The following is a 27,638-nucleotide window of genomic DNA, read 5'->3' on the forward strand; positions in this document are numbered from 1 at the left end:
CATCAAAAGGAATCCTGAAAGTTAATGAGATCAATGACGTGCATGGCAGAGTTTGCTAAGGGAAGTTTTTATCACCCGAGAGGCTCAATACAAACTTCTCAGTGCTACTTTGTTCTATATTCTGAGGGATTATGTGTTTGTGTGTCACGCACAGGTATGATTCAAGTGTCTCGGTGATGTAAATCCCACACATTCTGATTCATAGAGGCAAGAAAAACAGTAAATGTTTGGAATAAATACATGGAACAATTTTGCCTTTTTATTGTGGTGGTCACAACAAAAAAAGAAGCGAACACAGAGAAAGCTGAGGTGAGTCCGACAACTTTTATCACGTCTCTTAATATATTGTATTATAGCACATTTATTCAGTAAATGTGTCACTGTTGCCTTTTTTATATGAGCTTTTAATATGGATAAAAATGTTCAATACAGAATAACTGATTTTTATCATTTATTTGACATTTCGCTGCAGTGTCATGTTGAGAACTCATTAAAACCATAAACCAGTGGTTAAGTGGAAATTATGAATAAATGGGCAATGAATATTCAAGCAGCGTCATTAACGTAGGTCTGGTCCTGGTGGTTTGCTTGTTAACATTTGTTGATGGATTAACGCCGTCTGTCCGTCCGATGAATTCGCGCGTCCTGTCTTACAGTAAAGGAAAAACAGTCTTTCTTTTTTAAAGAAATGGCACTTTTGTTGTCACAACACCAACCCAGCATCATGTGAAACAATTATCATTTTTAAGTTCTGATTGGTTACAACTTTACAGCAACGACATTTGCAATAGGGAGGTGATTATTAATGTAGAATCACCTGATTTATGATACACTTCCCAGTATGGTAATGGTGTGGTAATTAGGGGATTATATTGTAAATGCCATCTCATTTACACAGTAATATCCAGGTTATAGCTTGGTAATGAGAATTGTGTAATATCTAATATATAAATTGATCCTTTACACTCATAGTTTTACCAGGCTATTACTATAGGAATAGGATGAAATGACCATTTTCATCATGTTACTGTACTCCAGTGTAAAGTGTAACCATCTGGGTTGACTTTTTTTTTTAAATTTATATTAAGTTAAATAGAGTTGTGATGACATTGTGTTGATACCCCAGGCTTTTTTTTTTAATATATTTTAACACATCTCTAGAGGTAGCCATTTTAAAAGCAGCACCGTTCCTGTATGGCTCTCTCAATCCCACTTGAAATCCTGTCCCACTGTTTCATAGAATTTAATATTAAATGGCCTATAAAACTCTCGCAGCTGCTCTATGACCTCGCGGTCGATCTGTACGTGAGTCCTCCCCTTGGATTTGCCGAGGCAGCGCGGCTGGCTGCTGCTCTCCGGCTTCTTCAGACAGGGGAAGCCTTTGGTTCGATTAAAGTAGAAGTGCTTGTCCGTGATTATTCGCTTCAGTCCCAAGAAGTCCTGAACGCGGCCCATCTCCCCCGCCGGATCCGTGATGAGCCGCTCGCCGCTCACAAAGTGCATCTGCGACAGGCGGAAGTACTGCAGCCAGTTCTCCAGGTGCAGGATGTACATTCCGATGCGTATGGCGTTCCAGGAAGTGTCAACAAGGCCCTGACTTCTGTTCTTAAAGGCCAGATCTTCAAACGTAGGGATGTCGGGCTTCTTGGAAAGAGTCTGCGTGTAGTCGGAGATGGCTCTGGTGACTGGGTTTCGCACCACAACGATCAGCTTGGTCTCGTGGGACATGCTCGTGATGCGTCTGGGTGCCTCTCTGGTGACAAAGTAGCTGGGAGTCTTCTCTAAAGTGATCTGGCTGTCGAGTGTTCGTGGCATCAGTGCCCTTGGGAGAGAAACAAAAGGATGAGTCAGCAAGGGGTTATTTTCCTGCCCTGGGGCATTTCACATAGCTTCACTTTTTTTTTTTTTTTGTCGATGGTGGATGTGGAAATGAAGCGACGGGGACAGTTTTACTTCAGGGAAGCGAACATTGCCAAACTGAATGGGAAAACAACCTTGTTACTGATGTAGTGATAAATGCACATTTACCATTGCAATCCATCTTTTACGTAAACTGTTGCCTCTTGTTTTTAATTTGTATGAAACCAAAAAGCTGTTACTACCAATCATCCAGTGCCAAACAAACAGCAAAAAGCATAAATAATGCATTATAGTATGACGCTAAAAGAATAACAAACAAAAAGCCTGCAGAGGGATTTGAGCGCCTACCTTTAACATTGTGTGTTTGCTCAACAGACAAAAACATGTCACGCTGTTGTCATCACTTTGGAGCTTGAGTCTGCAAATGTGATCTCGACACAACACAACATGCATTTGTATAATGGTCTTTTATGATGATTTGCCCTTTGTCTGGCTGCAATCAAACTTCTCCTAATGGGATAATGAAGTTTAAAGATGATTAAAAAGGACGTTTGAACATGTCTCCTGACAGATGTCGAAATGACATTGTGATTTATTACGCTGTATTTTCTTATATATTCTCATTAAGCTTCCTGGGTCATGCATCTTTTTTTTCTTTGTTTACCAACTGTTCCAAATGAATTGCCCTCAGCGGGTTTTGTTAAATTGATTGTATGACATTTGAAAACCCAAACAGCAATCCAGCAAAGTAATGAGACAGGGTATGTGTGGAAATGGGCGAATTGATCAAATTGTACTTATTAGAGCATGTACCCCATGAACATCAACCTGCTAAATATTATTTTTGATTTAAAAAAATAAAAAATAAAAAATCAAGGACCATGTGTATTATTGGCTTACACACTAATGATAAACGCAAGAAAATTCCTGGATCCAACCATAACCCTTTAACGCAGAGCGTATTGTAGACGGCACATTTTGCGTTACCGTAATTACACAGCGGTTTCTGAAAGTTGAGAAGTTGCAAGTCAAAACACACATGTGGTAATTTGTTTTATACTGTTCAAATTTAACACACATAATCATCTGGTGTTCGTGTACAAGTGTTTTTCTTCATTTTAAATTGTTACTACTCTATTTTTACTCTTTATTTGTAAATAACTGCCAGATATTGGACGTTATTCTGGAAAAATGGGCAAAAGCACAAACTCACAGGAACATTTTCTGGCCCTTTTAATGGTTAAGATAATGAAAAGTCCAGACGGACATTATATTCATGTATTCATCCTAAGACTCGTCTTTCCACTATTTTGGTGATTTGGTCCTAAATAAACCAACAACTCGCCACCAAAGACATGAATGAAGACAAACTCCTTAATGAAAATAGATGCTAAGATCTGTCAGTGCATCCCACTGCCAGTTGGACTGTCCCTGTACTGCATGGCAGCACATTTGTCTTGACCAACTGGTCACCAGTTCGACTCCCAGTTGGACGGACCGTTTACTGCGTGTCTCGTCCTGTTTCTTGTCTCTCTCTCCACTAAATAACACTAAAAATCTAATGCTGTTAATGGAGTCACGTCGCGCTAGTTCTTTGTGCAGATTAGACCAAACCTCAATAAACACTGCGCTAATGTATTTGCTGGAGATTCATTTGATAGCAGTTTGCACAACACATACATGCATCATAATTATCATCGCCACGTGGCCGACATAATGGCTCCTCAAACTGCGGGCAAATGTTTACATTTGTCCTGTGTTTTCCCTTCCCAGTGTAATATGTCATTGTGCTCTGGCACTTCAGAGTAAGAGTTGATTAATAGCCATCTGGTGCTGGCTGCTGAGACGGCGCCGCAGCTCTTAGATCACCCGGACTTTGTTTCCGTAAAAAACAGAAGAGAGACTCTGCCGTATAACGTCAGCACAACAGGAACAAAAAAAAACCCCTCTCAAAATGATGCTATTAAAGCAGTACTTTTCTCCTTTTTACCACTTTTATGATTATAGAGGATACAGATGCTGAATTTCACCGTGAGTTTTTCATATAGTGTCAGCACAACGACTCTGCAGAAAAACAGAATTTACCACTTACAGGATTATAGAGCACCACTGCAGTACCGGTTCAATATGTGCCTGTTTTATTACCGATACAGTATATCTCGTCCCATCCAGACATCAAAATTGGCACTGCACACACGAGTGCGAGACTCACACCGGATGCGCCACGTGTGTGTGTTCAAACTGTGTCCGTTACCACCGATACGATCATGACTTCATCTCTGAAAGAAAACGTCACGTGAGAGGGAGAGAATCTGCACAGCTGTTGAAATGGCTTTAGATTCAGCCTGGACACTAAAACTGCAGTGAGTGGTCTCTGTTATGTAATCATGCTGCTAGAATGTCAAAAATAGATGTCAAATATAAAAAACAGGCGCGTGAATGGAATTTCCATCAATATCTCATTGCATTTCTTATCCAAACAATGCCAGAGTCGGAACTGCACACACTTATGACGTGCTTCCACCGAGTGGAACGGTTCAGTTTGGTAAGGTAGGTTTTTTATTTTTGTGTTTCCATTCGGCCCAAAATAACTGCCCCGACCGCTTCTGTTGGCGTACCAGAGAAATGGTACAGTACGGGTGGAGCTAGACCCACAACAGTCAGCTTGCAACTGTCCCAGTTTACTGTTCCAAACTGTACCAAACCGTACCATGATGGAAACACGCCATTAGTTAAGTCATCTGCTGGGTTCGAAGCCATTGGAAAATTCCTTTTTGTTTATCGACAGACAGAGCAGCTGAGTTTCTCAGAAAAGAGAAGAGACACCCTGGCATAGATAAACAGTGTCAGTACAACAATGCAGACAAACTTTAAAATGATTAAAAACATTGACCACCTTCATCATTATGATACATATAGTGGAGCCGCTGAGTTTCCCTGAGTCAGTTTCGGGGGTTAAAATAGAAGAGACTCTGTCGCACAGTGTCAGCAAAACAACTCTGCAGGAAGAAGTCTAAAATCATACTATTAGAACAGACGTTTCCCCCCTTTTTACCGTCATGATTCTAGAAAATACCGCCGCTAAATTTCTGTCCCACCGAATCTTTTGTTGTCTTACAGGTACGTTACTACAGTTCTGATGATTAAATGCCTTGCTTTCTTTATTATTACTGTGGGAAGGCTTCGATTAAAACCTAACCTTTCTCACAGCTTTCTTTCTCGAGGTATAGGTAGCCATAAGGTTACCTCTAAAGTCTCGGAAATATTGATCCATTTAGCTTTATTTATGAATCCAGAGTTGCTGGCTTGGGTGCCTCAGGGCCACCAGGCAACTATTAATCTTTTATGAGAACACCACCTTTTCGAGCAAACAGCTTTGCTACACACACACACACAAAGAGTAGGTGCAGAATCTGAACACATCTCGCGCTGAGGAAACCGTCTTCGTTATCTGAGTTGCCAGTTCTGTCTGTTTTTCACCGTCCTCGGAGATGAAGATTGCGTTTGTGAGAAGAAAACCCTGCGTCTGCTGGTTCACAGCCGCAAAACGCTGAGAGTATACAACATGTACAGCTATATGGCAACTATAAAATACACACCACTATCTCTAGGACCCACTGCAGCCACGAGGTCTTGGAATAATACAAACAAAGGTGGTTTCAGGCTGAAATGTTTGGACACAGAATGTGTCCATCAGAGGAAGTTGCAGCCTACGCTAACTTACCTTTGAGTTATTGATTTTTACATGTGTTTTGTTTGTTTTTCTCAGACCGAGTCTCGACACTGGATAAATGACATGACTGTCAGATGGAGGCTGCACAACACTGAATAAGAGAAATGAGAGAAATGGAAAATAGAGGTGTTAAAATCTGAGCGGCGCATCTGTTGCGCCGCCATTTTGTTTCCAATGGGATCAGAAATGTGTAAAGAAGGGTTAGTCATTTCTTTGCATTTTTTTTAAATAAGATGGTGTGTTACACGACAAAAGCATCAATCTACTGCTTTTACATAATTGTGTCTTGGCTCTATTTTTTGTTTGAGATTAAACTTAAATGTTTGGAGATTGTCTTAGGACCTCATTGACACTGTTGGTTATTATCGACCTGAATGTCATACTTGGGTAAAGGAGAAGACACTCTGGGCAACTGTAGCTCAGTCGGGTCATAATCCAACTGTAGGGTTCAATCCCAATAATCTACATGGTGATGTGTGTCTGTGCTAGCATCTTGTGAATGGCAGGTCTGCGACGAGTAATCGATAAACCTGCTATGAACTGATTACTAAATTAATCACCAACTGTTTTAAAAGTGCATTTGAGTTTTTCTAATATATATATATATATATATATATATATATATATATATATATATACATATATATATATATATATATTCTGATTCTAATTCTCACCTCATAATGAACCATGGATTTGGTTTCTTTGCTAAATAAAACTAATCATTGCTTTTGAGATCATCAATCTGATGTTTGGTGAACACCCATCGACAATATTCAACATTTTCCGGACCAACAAGTCGAGAAAAATCATTGAGCAGGAAAAATCCTGTCATTTCTTTGTTTTCATTACTAGTATTTGCACTTTAGAAAGGCCTTTAGCACAGCCGCCATGTGTTGGCAGGAAAAGCACAGGTGTTACAAACAAATAACCACCAGTAGCTCTGTTCAGTTCATACTTCAGGACGGTGTATGACTGTGAAGCAGCACACAAACATAATTCACACCTTTGATTTTCCTTCTGCGACCTGTCAAAACGAGCACATTCAGGTTCTCTATATTTGGTGGTATATGTGTGTTTTCTTCTTCTTTAGTTTCTGTCCACTGTTTCTCTCCCCATGGATTTGCTGTCATGACAGTGAATGAGTTGCGAGTGAAGCCAACGATGGAAATCCTGAGTCACATCCTTTTTATATTGTTTGGCAAACATATTTATTTGGTTTGTACTCATCATAACAAATGGGTGGGAAAATAAAAAAAATATTTTTTTTATCTTCACATTCTTGGTGTTTCTGCACAGTGTTGAATTTTTATGTGGACTCATAAAAACGGATGAATGGCACGATTCTGCAGTTTCCTCTCAGTGATGAATGAATAATGGTCGCGTTTATACTCCATTACTCAACAATTTCGGTAATTATTGCTCGACAAAGCTTAATGAGTCACACAGCGTTTTTAATTTTTTTAAATTTATGCTGTGCTGGAAAGTTTTAGCTGCCACCGTGTAACCACAGACCGCTCTGTCAGCTTGTTTGCTTCACGTGTGTCTCTTTTTCTTCTTGTTTTGATAACGGGTGGATGATTTTATTAAGTTCTTGAACTTCAGAAGGAGTTTTTACCAACTTGGAGTTTTAGCTAAGGTCAAAGGCGACCTCCCCCTCAAAGGTCTGGAGAGGGTAAACCATGCAACTCCCTCTACTCTGGCATCGACAGATCATTGAATGTCTCGTCTGCAACTCGCGCAGAAACGTGAGCGCGTAACACCAACAGTCCTGGCCTCACTCCACTCCGTTTTAGGATTGATTTTAAAATTCTCTTAAGTGTTGGAAATGGACTGGCTGCTCAATATCTGGCTGAACTGCTGCACTCACGCAGTCCAGTCAGAGCACGCAGGTCAGCTAACCGGCTACGTTTAGAAGTCTCAAAGACAAAGTTAAAGACCACAAGTGACGGAGGCTTTGCAGCGGCAGCTCCTTGACTCTGGAACATTAGATCCGCCCAGACTGTTGAGCGTTTTAAATCGTCTTTAAAAACCTATGGCTCTCCTAATCTCTCCGTACAGCACTTTGGTCAACCTCGGTCGTTTTTTTAAATGTACTCTATAAGTAGATTTGAGTTTGAGTCTTGGACTTGGACTGGGACAGTAGTGGGTTAGGGTTACTCTTTGGTCTGGTGCTGAACTTGTGAAGAGGAGCAGCAGAGAATAATCCGTGCTCGGCTAAGACTGTCCTCCTTGTTTTATTCCACGTGACAGTGCATACAGCCATAATCCACGCAGCCTTGTTATCTTAAAGACTTCCTGACTGAGGATTCCGGATTGCCGGTCCTGATCTTGCAATATTGTTTTTTTTCCGCTAACAGGCAGTAGGGGGAGACGTGGAGACAGAAAATCCCTGCTTTAAACATAGAACGCTGAAAAATGTCATATGATGAGGCTGTTCTTGAAAGCCACTAACACAGAGGAACCTCATGTATCCTGTGGCGCAGGACACTAATGTATTACCACTTGACAGACCTCCACGAAAAGGATTGTTTAATTATCTGTGACTGGAGCCCAGGAGGACGGAGTACAGTGTGATGATGAAAGGAACGCTGGTCGTCATTTTTTTTATAGAAATCCGGTCTATTTATGATGAATGCTTTCATGTCGGTAGGAGCAGCCTCGAACCAGTTAGTTCCAAGTCACCTTTCTTTCAGTGATGTTAATGAGGAGCACAACAGGGACACCGGTCACATCTACAAACATGTTTTCTTAATGTTGCATTCACGGTCATGGCTCGTGTTCTTTATCCAAGGAGTGGAAAAAAAAAAACACATTTTAATGGCTACACATTAGCCCTTTAATGGCCATTTGTGTCGTTTTAAGTTATACATGTATATAAAAGGATGCAAATGAAGCACAGGAATTCATCATTTTTGATATAACGCAGCAGCAGCAGCAGCGGTGGTGGCAGCCTCATTTATGTATCTGTTCATTACTGAGATAGCATGAATCAGACTAAGGGAAAACGTGACACCTGAGGCAGGCGTCTGAACCACAAATGTACTTTTATGCCCCGGAGAAGGAATCGGCACTGCACACAGCATCTGAAACTAAAAGATAAAATTGTGGGGTCTTTAGTGCAGCAGCTTTTTTTTACTGAAAACTGTTCAGTTCTCGCTTGATAATAATTATTTGCAATCAGAAAATCTACATGATGTACCAGGGTAACCACGGGAACTACTGAATCAAAATTCCCTTACCTTAACCATCACAACTAAATGCCTAATCCTTGACCTAAACATAAAAATGAACCATAAAACCAAGACTTTAAGCCCCCCCAAAAAAACTTTTAAAAAGGTTTTGAGACAAGACAAAATCCTCACTCCCTATGGGTTATATATTTTTTGGTCCTCACAAAGATACACACACACAAACGGTAACACGATCCTTGATGAACTGACATTTGAGTGAAGTGCCGTGATTGATTACAGCCTCCTCGTGCCGAGTCAACACTTAACTCTTTGCGGGTAATTTGCAGCTTTCTTTGCCATTTTCAGTGAAAGTTTAAGTCAGGATGCATTACAGGCATCGGAGGTGACATTTTAATCACTCTGACAAAATGAACTCAGGTGTGGAAGACCTGCTCAATACTCTCCGGGTCGAATAATGAGTTTATTTGCATTAGAAGGTATAATTATACAATTCATGAAGGTCATCTGTGTAAGACGAGACACTTTATGAAGTCATGTCTGCAATTGCACTATATGTTATTCAAAGCCGATATTTTAACATGTATTCGGTTTAATTGACAGGTCTGGGTGCTATTTTTTTATCAACCACACGTGAAGCTGTTTTAAACTTCCCTTAATCGAAAAGAAATATTGTGTTTTTGCTTCGAGACCACCTTGACTACCTGTTCATTTTCACACATGTCCGTGCAGAAATAAGCCTGGCTGCAACATGTCGAGACACCTGTTTTTTTTTTTTTATTCAGACAGGTGAATGTCCATATGCTACACATGTACAAAGTAAGAGCGCTTTCACAAAATACACGTTTTCGAGAGTGAGCTACCAAAAGGAAAATCTAAATGAAATCAATATTTAATGTGACTCCAACCTTGCTAGCAGAGTCTGGCTGTGCCTCGTTCGGTTTTAAGCGTCTTAAACAGCTGTTTGCAAAGGTTGGTCACATGTTGTTTTTAGCCCCCTTTGCATTTTGTAAAATGATTTAAAAAAAATCAAATAAACAATTAAAATTTAAATGTGTTAAATTAAAACCTTTTACACATCACTGGACATGGACGGAACATTTACATGACATGGACCATAGGGTGATAATTGGCAGATTTGCAAATGTAGGAAACTGGGAATTGGTCTCAAATGGTCATGAGCATGGCATAAATCACAACCCTAAAGCAAATATAGTTTTAATGACAACAGATGACGTGAACGCTGGAACTTAACTGACTTTTTCAGAAGTTACTTTAGGCAATTGTCACATTCTTTATTACAGTGGAGAAAAAAAAATCTAATTGATTGCACAGTGAAATGGTGATGGGAAAAAAAACCAAGACAAACTGCTTATATGGGTCCACCAGTGAGCCTTGGATTCACCATAGAATTCTCTAGGCCACTGTTTTGGTGTTTTTGTGTGTGGAATAATGACAACTCCATTTTTGCACAAAAGCAACAAAATTAACAGTGTAGTGTTCATCGAGCAGTGATTGAAATGGCAGATGGTGGAAAAAAAACAACTCCTCACGAGTTTAAAAGAGGAAAAAAAACAAAACAAAATCCATTTTGCACAGGAACAAAAAAATGGGCCAAGATGGAGATTGCTTCTTGGATGGACATTCAATCTAGAGTTGACTTCATAAATGACATGTAGTTTGTCTTCCTTTCTTCAGAACCAGTAGATAGTCGTTGTATATTAAAAGTTGACAATATGGGAGAGAAAAAAAACAAACATTTTGACACAATGCTATTGGCAAATTACCAAAGCTGCAGTTTAATTGTTCCATTTTTGATTGTTTTATGTAGAATTCCTGGTTTTTTTTAATTGCAACAGAAGTCCTCATCCCTTGTACTAGATTAATGATGAAGCTTCACTTAAAAAAGATTATACTGCAAATATATATAACCCAAAATGGTTTAATTGTTCAGCCCTCGTGTTAATTCTGGGTATTCTGGGAACACAAACGCATCTTTTAAACAAGCTCCCGTCTGCGGCAGCTTATCTACAGGTATAGCTCGGGTCAATAATGGGAACGGTCATTGTTACTTGTTAATTTTCCTGCACTATGGCTGCAAGCTATAGTCTACATATCGCAATGACCGGAGACGCTGGCTATCTCGCTGAACAATTTATCTGTGTTGGCACAGTGGGAGCAGGAGGTGTGGAGTTCAGGCTCCGTTCCCTCTGGAGCTGCTGTATCATTAGACAGGAACGAGCCACAAACACGGGCATCTTCATTTCAAAGTAGCAGGAACTCCCTATTATACTCGGTTCCATTGCGGTGTGCATTTCCACAGGGAAACAAGTTTCAGCGGCGGCAACAGCAGCATTAATGCAGGACAACAATTAGAGTGACCGACGGAGGGACGCTTAAGACAACGAAACCGAGATATGCAACGAAAATGAACGGCGCCAATTAAAGCTGTAGTGCGTAACTTTTAAATAGAAGTCTAATCAGCTCCGCGTGACACTCTACAGACGAGGATTAGAGGCACATGTGTCACAATTCTGAGGAAACAACTCAGAATCATAAGGAAAAGAGTCAGAATGCACATAACAATTAAGTCCCACAGTGGAGTCCACCGATTATGTAAGTGCGATGGTGTTTTCTGTCACCGCTGAGGCGAAAACAACAAATCCCTGAACTTTTCAGCTTCAGACATTTTGTCTCATAGAACAACTTCTAAAGAGCAGCGCGGGTTCATCAGGGATGCAGACCATCAGAACAAATAAAGGTCAGCTTTGAATCATCTCCTCCCGAACAATCAATGCACTCGGAATTTATTACTGTCATTTCAGCCCATGGGTTGAACTTAAAACAGAATGTTGCATATTGCCCGTTTTGAGTCCAGGTCACAGCAAATGTTTGCCGTGCAAACACAACACTTTCATGTGTGATTTCATTCCAGGGACTGTAAAAAGTAAGAGGAACCTACATCGAGTTATATCCCCCACCATAGCATCATATTTATGGATGCTAGCTGTTGGACTTTATAAGTTTGTTGCTGTAGATGAATTCAAACAAAAGAGCTTTTTAATGTCAATGTGACTTCATATTAAAATAAAAAAATAAATAAACAGTAACAGTACGTCCGTCTGCACTTATTTTAAACATAAAGGGCTAGCAAATTATCCTGCAACTAAGTTCTTTTGCCCATTTTTCCCAGAATAACTTTCAATATCTGGCAGTTATTTAGAAACCAACTGCTATTTTAATGTTAAAATAATAAAATTGTACATGAACACCCACTTTTGCGTGTTAAATTTGAACAGTATCATTTCAAATAACATTTGTGTGAGTCTCTGTCTCAATGTCCAAAAACTGGCCACAAAATGGAAAGGCATTGCTGTAATAACCACACGTTGGCTTTGACGTGCAACTTCTCAGCTTTCAAAAACCGTTGGAATTTTTCCAGTAGCACAAACCGTTGCGTAATTACGATAATGCAAAGTGTGTTTGTGCAAATGTGTCATATATGTGATACACTCTGTGTTCCAATTATTTAGTAAACCACTGTAAATTAAAACTTCCTCATATTATTATGGGTATGATTAAGCAGTATTTCCCTGTGTAAATACTGTATTTTACCGTAACTTCACAGTAATTGTCATACAGTGTATTGAGGTGACTTAGCAACATTTTCCTGTATAAATATTATTATCTACTGCAACTTCAGTTATGATTTCATAATCAATGTATTATTTAACTATATATTTAACTCCATAAAAATCACCTTGGATGAGTCCTTGGAGTTCAAGTCATTTTTATGCATATGGCCCAACACAATTTTGCCTTGAAGGGCTTTACAGCAAGTTTCTCCCTCACATTGACAAGGACAGACGATAGCTACACCTGTCCTTCAGTGATCTTACAATAAACCCCCCGAAATGGTATTCTATCATTCCTTATCACCGTGAAATCATAATGATGTATGACGAGTTCTTTCCCCGTATCGCGACCAATACTCGCGCTCATCCAGTATCAAACCAGTGTTAAGTGCACATCCTCTTCCCCATCAATTATAATTGATGAAGCGATGAAACGGTCCATTACTAATAAAGCAGAGCTCCGCGTTGGGAGATTCTAGACGAACAATGATGTGTATGGGATTTTACTTTGAAGCCATTAATCACAATGTGAACACTTTCTACACGGCCAGAGAGGGCAGAGGGGGATTTAGAGAATGGCCTTTAGCTCCCACTGGACAACAAATGTTTATCATTACAAGGACTAATAATGAACCTGGCCATTAAACAATATGGGGGCATATACATAGGCGGGGGCCAGAGAGAGGCTCAAATCACAGTATCTTTGACACGCTCCGTTTGCCCAGTCTCTGGAGTAATTTAACAACAAAACAGTTACACAGTAAATTATAAGAAGAAAGCTCCTGGGCTCTCATTGCCAGTGTGTTATCACAGGAAGCAGCATGCAGAGTAATGATGCTCACAGTGCTTTGGTAATATTGTACACACAAACAAAATAAGCCTTGGTGTACAGATAAAAACCTCTTCCTTCCACAAAAGTCAACACCAAGCAACATTGTATCAGAGACACAAAAGGTCAAATAACATGAAACAATTCATTTCCTCTTAATTACAGCAACACAACAGACGCCCAACAACGATGCACACGGCGGTCATACACCTGGAAGAATATGCAAATGGTTGCAGAGTTGGACTCATTTACTAAAACATCGTTTTTTTGTTGGGGACAAACACCACACCATCCTGCGAGCGTATCACAACAACATCAACTCATTGTTGTTTTTTTTTATTCAATTCATACAGATACGTTCATTATTTTTAATTGGAGTTTTCAAGTGTTGATTTGCAGAACATTAATTCTTTAAACATGTTTTGATAATGAGTCAAGTGTTGATTCGCAGATGGTCAAACCACTTTCTTTCTGTTCTTTTGGGGAAATCATCACCGGAAATTTGTGCTTCCGCACCATCCATTTGCCCTGAAATGTCCTGAAAAGCCAATACCACTGGCAGACCTTACTCCTGTTGCCACCCAAAGCCATTAACCGCTTATTTCACGCAGGTAGACTGTGCAGAGAAAATGTTCCTCTAATGCTGCCGTGGTTTTCATCATGTCTGAGCCACTGCACATCCCAAAAAAATGTCATCTTCCTCTTTCTTCCCTGATATGACAGCATATCAAGATCCAGTCTCCACCGGAGAGGCTGCTCCATTATTAAAGTATCACTCACTTAGATTACAGCTGTGATGACATCCGATCATTAATCACCGGCAACAGAGGCCTGCCGCCTTGAAAGTCCATTAAGAGTTAACCAAGAACAGTCCCGAGGAAAACGGTGAAGAACAGAGGTGAATAACAATTTAACATCCTGAGTCAAGCATCCATTTCTCTTATTTAATAGGAGACAAATTGCTTGCAAATACCAGACTGCCTGAGCCAGATGTCTTGCAATTGAACATTTTTCTCAGACATTATTTATAGCATGGCAACAGAGTACTGTACAAAAGCTGCATAATGTATTTCACCTTGGACCAAATCCCATTTCATCGCCGTCATTTCAACTCCTGCCTCTTGTTTTCCCTTGAAATAACAATTATTCATGGCCCGGTCTGTGGAGGGAAGTGACTGACACTTGCTCTCCTTGAGCAATAACACGTCGAATTGATCTGAGCAATGAGCTGTCACATTAACATATGGCACGGGAAAGTGTCCGGGGACGCTGGAAATAAAGACACTCAGACAGACTGACTGACAGGAGAGCCTCTAAAAACCTGAAGTGGATTCTAAATGGTTTGTTTTGTGTATTTTGATTAATTTGATCATGAGTGAACATGAAATCAGATCTTTTACTGGCTTTTCTGGCCAAAGCATACTCAAACAATTCACACGAAACCTCTATTTTAATAACATTGGCAGTATAAGTGGTAGTCTGCATCAGTAATGGGCAGATTATATCCTGCCCCTGCACACGGCATAAGTACATCTTTTCCTCCGTTTTCCCACAGCAGCATTTCAACGGTCATAAATGGAGACGTCTTGAATTTCCATCAACACTGAAACCTTTACAAGTTTTCTACGAGAGCGCCTTTGGCAATGTGACAGTCAAGGATATTTATAAATGAAGTGTGGACGGTCCACCTTTCTTTAGTAGTTTCACTCTGTACTCGGATGATAAAAAAAAACGAAGAAAAAAAGCACAAAAGGAGCAAAAGCGCAGACAGGATCTGATCCCAGCTCAGTGGGGACATGCTAAGGTTTGCCAAGAGGGGGGAAAACGAACAAGCTGACACCGTCTAAATGCCTGCAAAGGATCATTGACTTTTACAGATACAGCAAATGATAGTCATCAGTCATCTATTGCTTGGACCTATGGCAAATTTCCGGACGACACAAAAACACGGTATCATCCTGATGACTTTGTTGACAACCTTTTGTTTCCTGTGTGAGAAGGAGACGGAAAGGAAGGACAGGACGCCAACAGCCACGGGAGATACAAAAGACAAACACTGAGAGATAGTGGACATAAGGAAAAGTAAATGATGAGAAAAAAAGCAAAAGAAAACACTGTTAAATACCACAACTGTCTAATTTACACCTGTGTTGCTGTTCAAGTGCGTTGTTTTTGACTTGTCCATCAAGTTCACACTCAATTAAATGGCCTAACATCAACATTTATGTCAATCTTTTTAACTGTGACACAGTAGTTATGTGAAAAAGTTTGAGTGTTCCGTCGGAGCGGACTATTGTGACATGAGCCGTGTTTAATTATTCCGGACGTAAACAAAGGCTGCACATGTCTACTCGTCCCCTCGCTGTCCACTATCTGTCTAATTTCCCTCCACGCGGGGGGTGTTGTGCCAATCTCAGCTGTCATAGGGCCAACCCTGGACAGTTTGCCAGTCTATCGCAGGGCCACATATAGACAATTTACCTGTAGGAGCCATTTCTTTGTGTAGCTGCTGCACTACCAATTTCTGCCGACAGGTGGTGGGTGTGTTCTTTTTGTTGCTATACAAAGGTGGGAACTTTTTGTCACTGGGCAGGTGTTGCCGGACGGAAGAGCGCACAGTTTTTCAACCGTTAAACGATATGCTTTTGGCACGGTGGTCTCCGTCACTTACTGTCATTTACTGCTGTTTATTGGACTTGATCTTGCGCCTAAAAATGTGAGAAATAAAAGGTCGCATATTAAGCAAAACAAGCGACTGGATTTCATTGGACGTACAAGAAAGCGTATCAAGCGTGTTAATAAGTTTAGCCTGTCCTGCAGCCCCTCAGTGGCTTTAAGCTGGGGCTTAGCCACTACATTACCTAATTCCCATATTGGAGGTTTTGGTCTGTGGGAGGAAGCCGGAGTACCCGGAGGAAACCCACGCACACGCGGGGAGAACATGCAAACTCCATGCAGAAAGGCCCTTGTTCCAACCAGTGCTTGAACCCTGGTCTTCTTCCTGCAAAGGCAAGAGTGCTGAACACCACACCGATTACTTATGTCTAGGGCTGGGAACCGAACTTCGGTTCTTTTATGCTTCGATACTACCCGGTATCGAAACATGCCTTGTTTTTCGATCCCAATTTACCAGGTTCACGTGTATCCGTGTTGTTAACTTCACGTAAGTGTGTTGGGACTCTAGCAAATATATATATATAAATAATTTGTTTTTTTTAATCGAAAACTGTGTGTAAAAATGCCAAAGCATTTTAAAGCGTTGTAAAACTGGTATAGAAAAAAGTATCGTTCAGGAACCGGTATCGAAGGTATTGGTATTGGTATCGATAATGTTTGATTGACACCCAGCCCTTCAAGTTGAGACATTTGTTGTGAAGACACCGTCAGACTCTTTAAATGTCTCATCATGATTTTTTTATCTTTCCCCAAACTTAAATTTGAGTTGCCTGAAAAGATGATAAAACATTAATTGCTCTACAGTTGACACAATTTGAGCGCAGTGTGTAAAAGTTGACGAGGTTGTTGAGACGGGCCACTAATAAAATCCAAGTTCAGATTCTTTGTGCCGACGGGGTGTAAAAGTCAGCGGCTAACGTGCTCAAGATGTCAATGTTGGCACACGTATGTAAGATAAACCATCATTCACACATTTTAACATCCATAAAAAGAGATATTAGTGATTCACTGTAGTTTTAATCTCTTCACGCTTTCTCCAGAGGCCTTGACACAACAGGTCAGAAGAAAGTCTCAATCTTCTCCTTCTCTTCCAAATAGTTTTTGACTTACTTTGCACTTCCTCTAAAAACTTTTTTTTTTTTCCTCCAAAATCTATACGACCTGAATTTCAATATATCAACTCGCCACGCACCGAACTCTCAACTTCCACGAGCGCTGCCGTTTTTTGAAAACATCAGCAAAAAAAAAAAAAAACACATCACATCACAAGTCACGGATTCTTATCTTTTTAGAAACTTTGCACACAGTCTTGAATACGACATGAGGGATTAAACTTGGCTGCAAAATAACTTCACTGATAGGAACGCACGCATGATTTGAAATTATCTGAACGATTCTATCGAAGGAACTTGAGTCTCTTGTGGCGCACATCAGACCGGTCTGTGTACGACTGGGTTTTTGTAATTAATGTTAATCACTACATCATGTCTCCCGAGCAGCACCGCGCGCTGAAGACAACTCATTAATAATGCAGAGGAAGTGCCGGACCATCCTTTGCTGTGTAATGTGCACTTTTCTATGTTAATGTTAGAGCCGTCTAACTTTGTGTCCTCATCAACCTTTTTCTGATGATACTGTTCCAGCGCTCCCTGCCTCCCCGAGCCAATTAATGCGGACCTGGAGAATATCCGTCGTCGCAGCCTCCCATACAAGTTCAACACTTCTCGGTGGAATCGACTGGAAGTGCCGGTGACTCCTGCGGAATCAATAGAGCCGAGATGCCCTTTTAAGTCTTGATGGTGTATAGCGACATGTTTTTGTTTGATCTTTATGATGCTGTGGAGAATGGGGAGGAGAAAGGAAAGGAAAAAGAAAAGCGGTGAGAAAGGTTCAAGGAAAATTGGTGGCAGCGAACTGTCTTTATTAGCAGGCCTTGTGTGCTTGTGTGAGCAAAGTAAATGAGGCCACGTGTGTGTTCTCTGTTCAGGAGACGCGGTTAATGAACACTGCACCATCTTTATTCCCATCCTAAATGATGTGTCACATGACTAATGCAACAGGACAGGCTGTGGAAACTGAGCTGAGCGAGTGCCCAAATGAACAACTGGCCACTTATCAGAGTTTGACAGATATTTGCAACTGGAAATATTTGCTTTCTGTTTAATATTAGTTACGTGTTGTGATGTTGCAATAGTTTCATCAGTAAGTAAATTGTTTTTTTTTTATTCTTTAAATGTGTCCAACTAAAAGCTGATTCATTAAAAATATAAATGTGGTATTAAGGTATTTAGGAATTTTCATTTTCAATGATATAATGAAATCTAATGTCCAATATTGAATCACTTAATCTAATTCAATTCTATGGAATCTATACCTACAATTTTAATGGTATAGCATATATAATTTCAGACGAGGTAAAGTGTGAGCTGACTACTGTTAGAATCAAGATGATGATTATTATTAAGTCATATTTATCATGTTTTGGGCACATGCATGTACAGCATACATCAGCATTATAAGTGCTACAATTGAGTCACTTTCTCGTGATAGTACTGGAGTCGCATTGCATTTGTTGATGAAACACTTGAGGTGTGTGTGTGTGTGTGTGTGTGTGACTCTCAGAAAGATGGACCTTGTGTTGAGTCTTTTATCTGATGGGCCTACACCTTGGTAATTAAACCAAGGTCAATAATGAACCGTTGCGCTTAAATAGAACATCAGCAGAAATTGACAGATGACCATGTCTTCCCTGTGCGGCGATAACTGTGAATAAAATAAGAATAAAATAAGCCCATCTACTATTCTCAAGGTCAAAAATGACCTTAGCTCAAATGTAGAATGCTCATTTCTAGCATGTTGTATATATAATCTGTACAGTCTATATTCCCTTTTTAAGAGATAGTTCATGGTTTTCTTGAGTTATAGGAAGTAATGACTTCTCAATTTCCTTGGACCAAAACCAATTTTAGCCACTCAACAAAAGGCTCACTTCATAAAATCTATGCCTACTTAAGATCATGTGTCCGACTATTTCTTGCTGTTTAACAGCCTTGGACGCCTGGAAACTGAAGTCACCTTCCTGTACCATAGTCCACAGTAGATGTATCCTTTGTTTATCTAATTTACATAAAGCCCGTCCCACGATTGGCCAGATTTTGGTCGTGATCTGGCCCTTCCGACAATCGTGGGTGCCTTCCGATTTTAGACGGCTTATCCTGTAGTGTGAGGGACTAACAGACGCAATTTTAACTTTGGTGAACAGTTTACAAACTTCAGTTTCTTGCTGGAAGAAGCTAGAATCTATTAAGATACAGTATTATAGAATTGAGCAGGTGTAGATAGTGTCCAGTGAGCCCTTTTTTTTTAAGTGGCCAAAATCAGCCAAAGTAAACAAATAATAGTGATCCAATCTACGCAACAGTCATCAAGACAATTAGACACTATATAGCCTTGAATATTATCATTCCAGCTATTATGATAAATACTTCCATTACTAATGAATCTGCTGGTAATTTCCAAGTTTATGTTACATTGTATGGATTTAAAAATACATTTTATTTTGTGTGGTTGTAATCTGCTGCAGGTTGTGGAGCACACACAAAAAAAACATTATTTGGTTAAAGCTGTAACAGTGGAAAGATAACTACGACGTGAAACCCACTGATAGAAAGAGATATTCTGTGTATATATATATTGATATAGAGTATAAATGGGGCTATTACACACGGCTTACCTCAGCAAAGTAGAGAGAAAATACACCAAATGTGACTTTCTGCAGACAAAAATGTGACAGTTAATCAAAACGGAGGAATACCTTACGTGACTCGCCGCCAACGAGCCAAACGTATGTGACAGGAAATCACTGCGGGCCAGTCTAATTCAATGAGCATCACTCAGCCAGTCGTCAAATTGAATAACATTTGCTTCAGCCTGAATTATTCCGGTGTTTGTGTCCGAGGTGTTGTTTGTTTATGTTAAACACATAAACAGTGTTCAATTTCCCTTTATATCAGCGAGGCACCTCATTTATCTTCACTTAAGTGACACGGAGAGAAAACAAAATCGAACTTCTGTAAAGCCTGAGTTAATAGTCTGCTTATTGATGAAGTAAACGGTTGCGGCTGTTTAATGAAATTGCTTTAAGATGTTAGTTGCACGCGATGGAAGGTGGAGGCTGTGGTCAGTGGGTATACTGGCAGGAGGGGATCTGATGTGCGGATGTTTGATGGTGCGGCTCCTGCGTGTTCGGAGAAGCAGGGGGAAAAAAAATGGGTCATTTTGAGTTAAATCGCATGTGAAATTCTGCCTCTCACTCCTGTGCATTATCAGCGTTTCAGCATCAGACGTAATGCGGCATCGTTTTGCATAGCCATTACGATGCAACGAGGGAAATAATGTGTCGTGATTGTGATCAAAACAACACTTCTCGGTGAGCTCACTTGTAGTTCCAACTCGTGGGATTTGTTTACTGCGAGGCACTGATGCTTGTACATAAAGATCTACTGTGTGAGTGAATACACAACTGACTCCCTTTTTTTAAACGGTGTCTTTATTTGGCCTGATGTGTGCATGTGTTTCCATAAATTAATCAACCGTTTCGCCACTGAAAGGGGGGAAAAAAAACAACAACAACCCTCTGAGTCCATCTCCATGTGCCAAGGCATTCTATTCAACAGGCTCTCCAGCTCACACAGTTAATTATCACAAAGGCCAGCACCTTTCACTGTCACTGCATTGTTTCTGAATCAATGTGACGACAATAAAGCCTAATTGTTAATACAGTTTAAACAGAAACTTTCAGAAACATGGAAGCCCCGCGTAGGCTGAATAACAGGATACATACAAATATGTGAAAATATGATTAGTGCCAGGTTTTGTAATTACACATAACCTGAAAAAGTGTCTTTTCAGCCTCTGACCAGGCGTTTTGGAGAGTTTGGTGCCATTTGTGCAACAAAACCAAGACCTCAGGTGTATTAGTTTCAAGATGAAAAGGGTTGACCTTCCTCTATGGTTTTGTCAACGTTTTGTTGGTGTGCATGGCAAACAGGAAATCACTTTTACTAACACTTTGAAACGACTGGCTGGTGAAACGTTTCACTAGATAAAAGTCTATCATGGTTATTTCTGGTGAAACAATGAAACTTTTATTTTGTAGGATAAGCGATGCACAATGCGGCGACTATTAAAAATGATAACGATCATCTCCGTCAAGAGGTTATGTTTCCATTGGTGTGGGTTCATCTTTAAATTTTTCCTTCTTTTAGCCACTTCCTGTCAACTCAGATTTGTTGGTGTGTTCCAATTAAAATTTGGTACAAATCCACCCACTCATGACGTCACAAATAAGGACCAACATTTGAAGAAATCCCTATCTTTTGTAATGGGCAAAAAAAAAGAAAAAAAGATTATTTTTGAACGAAATTAGGTATGTGAATGCAGGTTCAAAAACCATCGGGCTGATTCAGATTACAGCACATGATGTGTGTATCTCAGCAACATCATAACAGATTGGGGTGAATGTTGTCTTCTGGCCTTCTGTTTTTGGGGTCCTTGCTGTACTTGATTTGTTGTCAATATTTGCTTATTAGATGTTTAAAATACAGAAAAGACGTCAAATGTGCTATGTGTGATGTTTGTACATACGAATATTTCATGTAAATGTATGTCTTATTCATGAGTTTGAGCTGTAAAACATCAAAAAATAATTACTTTCGGTTTCAACAATGACATCTTAGGAATTCTTTACCATCTTTAGGTGTTTGTATTGGAAATGGCATTGGAATATTCTTACATTCTGGTATTTGCACCAAGAAATCCACAGTGAGTGGACTCTAATGGAATCAAACTGGCAGCTTTGCTGTGTCATGGCCTTGTGTTACTTATACAAAATCCAGGAAGTCCAGGAATCAGTGGACGGACCTACCATTTTACCAACAATCTGATGATAAAGTTTAAAAACTTCCGTCTCCACGTGAACTTAAGTCTGTGGCTGCAGAAAATATGTATGCATGTGCACGATTGGGGAAAAAACTAAATTAAAACATGCATATCCAGTGATTAAAAGCATATAAATGGGTGTTTAAAAAAAAAAAAAGGTGCAAACTCAGGCTGCTTAAAGCCAGAGTAAAGTGAAGACACCGTGTGGAGTGCATGTCTAATAAGACCTGAGCGAACCATCCGCTGAGACGGGGGAGGGCAGGAACTCATCTTGTGCTGTTTGTTCTCACGGCGCAGCCCGAGGAAAGACATCGTCGCCTGTTCCATGTTCCTGGAAGCGTCGCTATGTGGTCTGTTCCTGCCACTCTATAGTGACAGTGTTGCTACGTGAGCAAAAAAAGCTCACGATGCTATCAAATCTGGTTGGAGGAGACCAAGAAGACTGGATTGCACAACGCTTTCCAGACAGTGGGCACTCAATATGTAAATACTCGTCCCTGTTTCATAATTCATTAAAGTCACTTGAATTCAAGTTTTACTGGCACACAACGGGTTAAAGGTAGAGGAGTATGTCAACATGAATTTGGATCCCTGCATATTTAGCCTGTTTGAAGGCAGCTGGAAACCTGGGGCTGTTGTTCACATCTGTGCTGCTGCCTGATTGTGTGCGTGAACTGATCCTGCAGCAGTGTGTGTTCAGCATTAAGTCGCTGTGCTGACATGACAGCCATCATCTGCAACACATCGTCACACAAAAGTCTAAAGGTGTGATTTTTTTTTGCAAAAACTATGGAGTGTGTGTTTGCAACCGCGTGGATTTTCACCGCAGTGTTTTGTCGAAGTTCTGTCGTGTCTTTGTACGACGTGTCATTTTGCCAATCTTCCTGTTTGCGGGCTGTGTCTCCGTGAATGGTGTTGCCCCACCCTAAGTCTGGTCTCTTAGGTCTGCTTATCAGCTGCTCTTGTAGTTGTCCCGGAAACGAGGTTGAAGCTTGAGATTTGGAGACTTTTCAGTTTTGTCTCCCAAGGCAAACCTGTTTATAAATCTCTTCTTAAAACACACCTATTTTCCCTTGGCTTTTGTGTCAAACGCTGGGCTTTTTTTGGTCTTATGGATTTAAATATTGCTACGCAGCACTTTGGCCAACCTTGTTCCTTAACAAATAAAATAAGTTTTGCTCCTGAGTGAATGTTGCGGAAACCTTTCTATCGGTTGTGATTTTTTACACATATTATGTTGAACCCCTGTTATATTGACATTGAATCAAATGATATCACAGTATGTTATTACACAGGCTACAGACTGAAGAAGAGAGTGAGCGAATGAGTGAAACCCATTAAGACTGAGAACATGACCTTATTGATCATGTTTGACACAAGAGGGTGAACTTGATGTAGACACATGGACAGTATTCTCTTTTTATAGCTATACAAATCATCAAATGAAAAAGGCTGCTTATACAAACTGTACAATGTAAGATCTTAACGCGAGGGTTTTATATCACCATGCATTGATCTGTGAAACCCACGGAAATGATTTAAAACAAATCCCCCTTTCCAGAATCAGAGGAAAAGATGTATTCGTGGCCCATCCCTCCACACGGCCTTTCTCACATTTACTTAATCGTGCTGACACATAAACAAACGGACACAACCCATTAACCATCTGTTCGACTGATGATCGTTTAGCATCAGGACCTCAAGTTTCTGAGGGAAGCAGAGGAGAGTGACTCTGCCGTGGCACTGACAGAAGTAAACACGGTGCGTGCGCGTGCAGGAAGATGCCACATGACATGTATAAATGATAAAAAAAAAACAAAAAAACATCACGAGACAATATCAACTCTGAGGCTCATCTTCTCCTCACCTGTACCAGTCCAGCCCTCTGTCGTAGTTTCTGTCAAAAAAGTGCGGCTCAGTTCCGAGTGCGCGCACATCTGGATGTATCCTGATGAACTCCAGCACCGCCCTGGTGCCTCCTTTCTTTACCCCGACTATCAACGCATTAGGCAGCTTCTTATTCCCATATTTCTGCGCCACAGTCATGTTCCTCAACTTCATGTCCGCCCAGTGACTTCCAGACGCGGCGGGGACTTTGCTTTGGTCGCGGGGCTCAGTCGATCCTCGCCGGGCAGCTGCGGTCTCGTCAAGGGCGGAGCGCATTTCCAGCGAAGCGCAATTGTCCACATTTCCAAGAAGTTTCTTTGCGCCGCCCGCGGTCTTACTCGGTGGGCATCGTTTGCCCTCGTAACCCTGATTGGTCATGATTGTGCCGCGGCAAAAAATGATACTGTAGCACAGGTAAGTGCAAGACAGAGACACGGTGAATATGAAGGCGAATCTGGCGCTGAATCTGTGCGTAGATGAGAGGAACCTCTGTGCCATGTCTCCATGGGTTCAGAGTGCTGCATGGTTTTCCATCTGGAGTCTGCCTCCCCTCTCTCTTGGTCTGCGACCGGAGACTGGCAACAGCACAGGTTCCAAAGTGAGGCAGACTGGCATATGAGCATAGGGCTGGCTTCTTGGAGGCATCAAGTGCGCGCAACTCGCGTTATTTCTTTTCATAGGCTGCTGAACTGTGCGCAGAGTCTCGGCGCATCATATGCTGTACGCAGAGAAAACAAGTTCTTCAGAAGTAGTTTGAAGTTAAACATCTGATGGCTGCTTTAAAAATGAACCCTAAAGGAATTTGACGCCCATTTCTGTCCTCGTTCTCCTTACTGAGTGTGACAGAAGAGGGGGGAAAAAACGTCCAGCGCATCCACAGTGTCCCCAAAAACACTTAACTCTCACCAGTGGCGCGTCTCTTCTCCTCTTTCTCTCCTCCGAAGGGATTTCGATGAAGAGCCCACATTTTCCTTTCATTATAAACTTATGAAGATATATTCACTTACAGGCTACAGACTATGAGACTTCACGTAAAAGATCATAATTCAGCATGCGTTTTATCCTCTAAAGCAGGGGTGTCAAACTCATTTTTGTTCAGGGGCCACATACAGCACAATTTGATCTCAAGGGGGCCGGACCAGTAAAAATAGCAAAATAATAGAACAACAAGAACTCATTTGTTTTTTCTCCTTTGTTTTACATTTAATGAAGGATAATTTTACAAAACATGAGATTTCTTGTGTAATTTCAACAATATCATGCCTAAATGTACTATTTATACACAGCACACTGGATCTATAAAGGCACAAACATTTAGTCACGGGTATCTGGAGCATTTGACATTATGTTTAGATTAGTGTGAAATTTTAACAAATTCATCCTGTGGGCCGGATTGGACCCTCTGGCGGGCCGGTTCTGGCCCCCGGGCCGCATGTTTGACACCCCTGCTCTAAAGGGACATTTGTAATATATTTTAGGGAACATGTTAGGTGGTAATGTGTAACTTTACAGATTTAAAAACAATGGACACTAACAGTGCTCCTTCAACTCTCTTCCAAATGTCTGTTACATTCAAACCATTGTCAAGAGGGTTCACACAATGCTCAATCAAGCTGATCCGCTCCACACAACTCTGAGTTTCTCAGTGAAGCTTTGGATGTAGTGTCTACTGGTGGATGGGACGTGATTTATGTCAAGACAGGTGCAGGCAACGGCTACATTGTGCTAGTAAAGCGATAATAACAATAATAATATAAATAATATAAATAATAATAACAGCAACAACAACGCAAACCCCCAAAAAGAAGATGTTAGAGTTGCGGGTGGCATGTTGACTGACCCTAATGATCCATTCTTTTGTAATCCTCTATAGTATATGCTTTTTAAAAAGAGGATTCTGTTCAGGCTAAGCCACATACATTTTTATAGCGGCTATCAACAGTTTTGTTATAAATTTTCTTCTGCGTGCAACTCGTTTGCTTTTCACTTGAAACAGAATGATTTATCAAGGCTGAGCAATATTCTCTCTTTGCACTCACTCACTCACACACACACACACACACACGAATGTTATAAGATCTCACTTTATCCTCTCTGTTGCCATGATGTGCTCTGCATGCAGACGAGAAGGTAAAGTTTCAGAGTGGGTTCTTACACTGTCATGGTAGAAGTTTGTTTCATTGCAGGGGAATGTGGTGAATCCGACGCACCGGCTACAATATTCCTGTTCTTCCACGTTTTAAATGAAGTGTGAACTAACACTGTCATTGTCACTTAAACTGTCTGTTTCGGGGAAAGGCATCTTGACTTTTGTTTTAAACCCATTTGTATTGGTCGTGTGTGTGTAAACTGGAGCAAACATAAGTGGCAGTAATCGGTTCTTAAAAAAGGGAAAAGCCCAGAAGTGTAGAGTGTCACTTTTGCAAAAGGATCATAATGATTTGTGTCCTTGAATTGTAAGCCATTAGCTGGAAACTAATAAACGGAGCGGATGCTGCGAGGTGAAGGTAAAAGCAATCTCCTTGATTATTTCCCGAACACTGGCAATAAGCCTGAACTGATTTCATTTTAACAACAACAATTACACATTTGGCATCCATAAATATGGCGCCGGTCTTTGCATTTAGGTTCTCTTTAAGAATGTTAGTAGAGAAATACAGAGAATGTCAGAGGGAGCTGCATTGTGTTTGTAGATCTGGAAAAAGAGAGGAACTATGGTACTGTATGAGGAAGTCTGGAGTATGTTAGACTGGTGCAGGACATGTATGCCAACTGTGAGACAGCGGTGAGGCGTGCTGTAGGTGTGCCAGAAGTTCAAGGTGGAGGTGGGACTACGTCAGGGTTCGGCTCTGAGTCCCTTCTTGTTTGCGGTGGTGATGGACAGACTGACAGATGAGGTTAGACAGGACTCTCCATGGACTATGATGTTTGCAGATGACATCGTGATCTGTGGTAAGAGCAGAGACCAGGTGGAGGAAAAGCTCCAGAGGTGGAGATATGCTCTAGAAAGGAGAGGAATGAAGGTTAGTCGCAGCAAGACAGAACATATGTGTGCGAATGAGAGGAACCCAAGTGGAACCATGAGGCTACAGGGAGTGGAGATAAAGAAGGTGGAGGATTTGAAGTATTTAGGGTCAACAGTCCAGAGCAGTGGAGATTGTGGAAAAGAGGTGAAGAAATGGGTTCAAGCTGGTTGGAATGGGTGGAGAAAAGTTTCAGGGGTAATGTGTGATGAAAGAGTATCAGCCAGAATGAAAGGATATTGGTCTAGAGACAGTGGCACTGAGGAAAAGACAGGAAGCAGAGCTGGAGGTAGCAGAGATGCAGATGTTGAGGTTCTCTTTGGGAGTGACGAAGATGGATAGGATCAGGAATGAGTCAGAGGAACAGCACATGTTAGATGTTTTGGAGATAAGGTCAGAGAGGCCAGAATGAGATGGTTTGGTCATGTACAGAGGAGGGATAGTGAGTATCTTGGTAGAAGGATGCTGGGGTTGGAACTGCCAGGCAGGAGGTCTAGAGGAAGACCAAAGAGAAGGTTTATGGATGTAGTGGAGGAGGACATGAAGTTAGTTGGTATGAGAGAGGGGGATACAGAGAACAGGGTGAGATGGAGGAGGTTGATTCGCTGTGGCGACCCCTGAAGGGAGCAGCCGAAAGGAATAAAAGAAATATGTCGCCGGTCGTTATGTTTTGCTTAAGTGAGAAACTGCTTTAAAATTAAATTAAATTTGGTTTCTGTAGCCTTAGAAAACATTTGTTCCATTCTGTATTGGTGCATTTCCATTATACAGTTCTAGCACTACGAGGCTTGACTCGACTGTTCTCTTTTTGCTTTCTATCCCAAGTGATAGTACTTAGTGCTCTTTTTTGGTACCTGCTCAGGC

General features: G+C 40.8%; 1 protein-coding gene across 1 annotated transcript; it reads right to left on the reverse strand.

Moving 5' to 3' along the window:
• Positions 1–237: 237 nt before the first annotated feature.
• Positions 238–24,344, reverse strand: hs3st2 (heparan sulfate (glucosamine) 3-O-sulfotransferase 2). The gene is made up of 2 exons (XM_044051216.1): positions 23,732–24,344; positions 238–1,822 (listed from the first exon to the last, which is right to left on the reverse strand). The coding sequence occupies exons 1-2, from the start codon at positions 24,247–24,249 to the stop codon at positions 1,204–1,206; spliced, it is 1,137 nt and encodes a 378-aa protein (XP_043907151.1). The 5' UTR covers positions 24,250–24,344; the 3' UTR covers positions 238–1,203.
• Positions 24,345–27,638: the final 3,294 nt, after the last annotated feature.

This window comes from Solea senegalensis, linkage group LG19 (assembly GCF_019176455.1).
Source record: "Solea senegalensis isolate Sse05_10M linkage group LG19, IFAPA_SoseM_1, whole genome shotgun sequence".
Classification (NCBI taxonomy): Eukaryota; Metazoa; Chordata; class Actinopteri; order Pleuronectiformes; family Soleidae; genus Solea; species Solea senegalensis.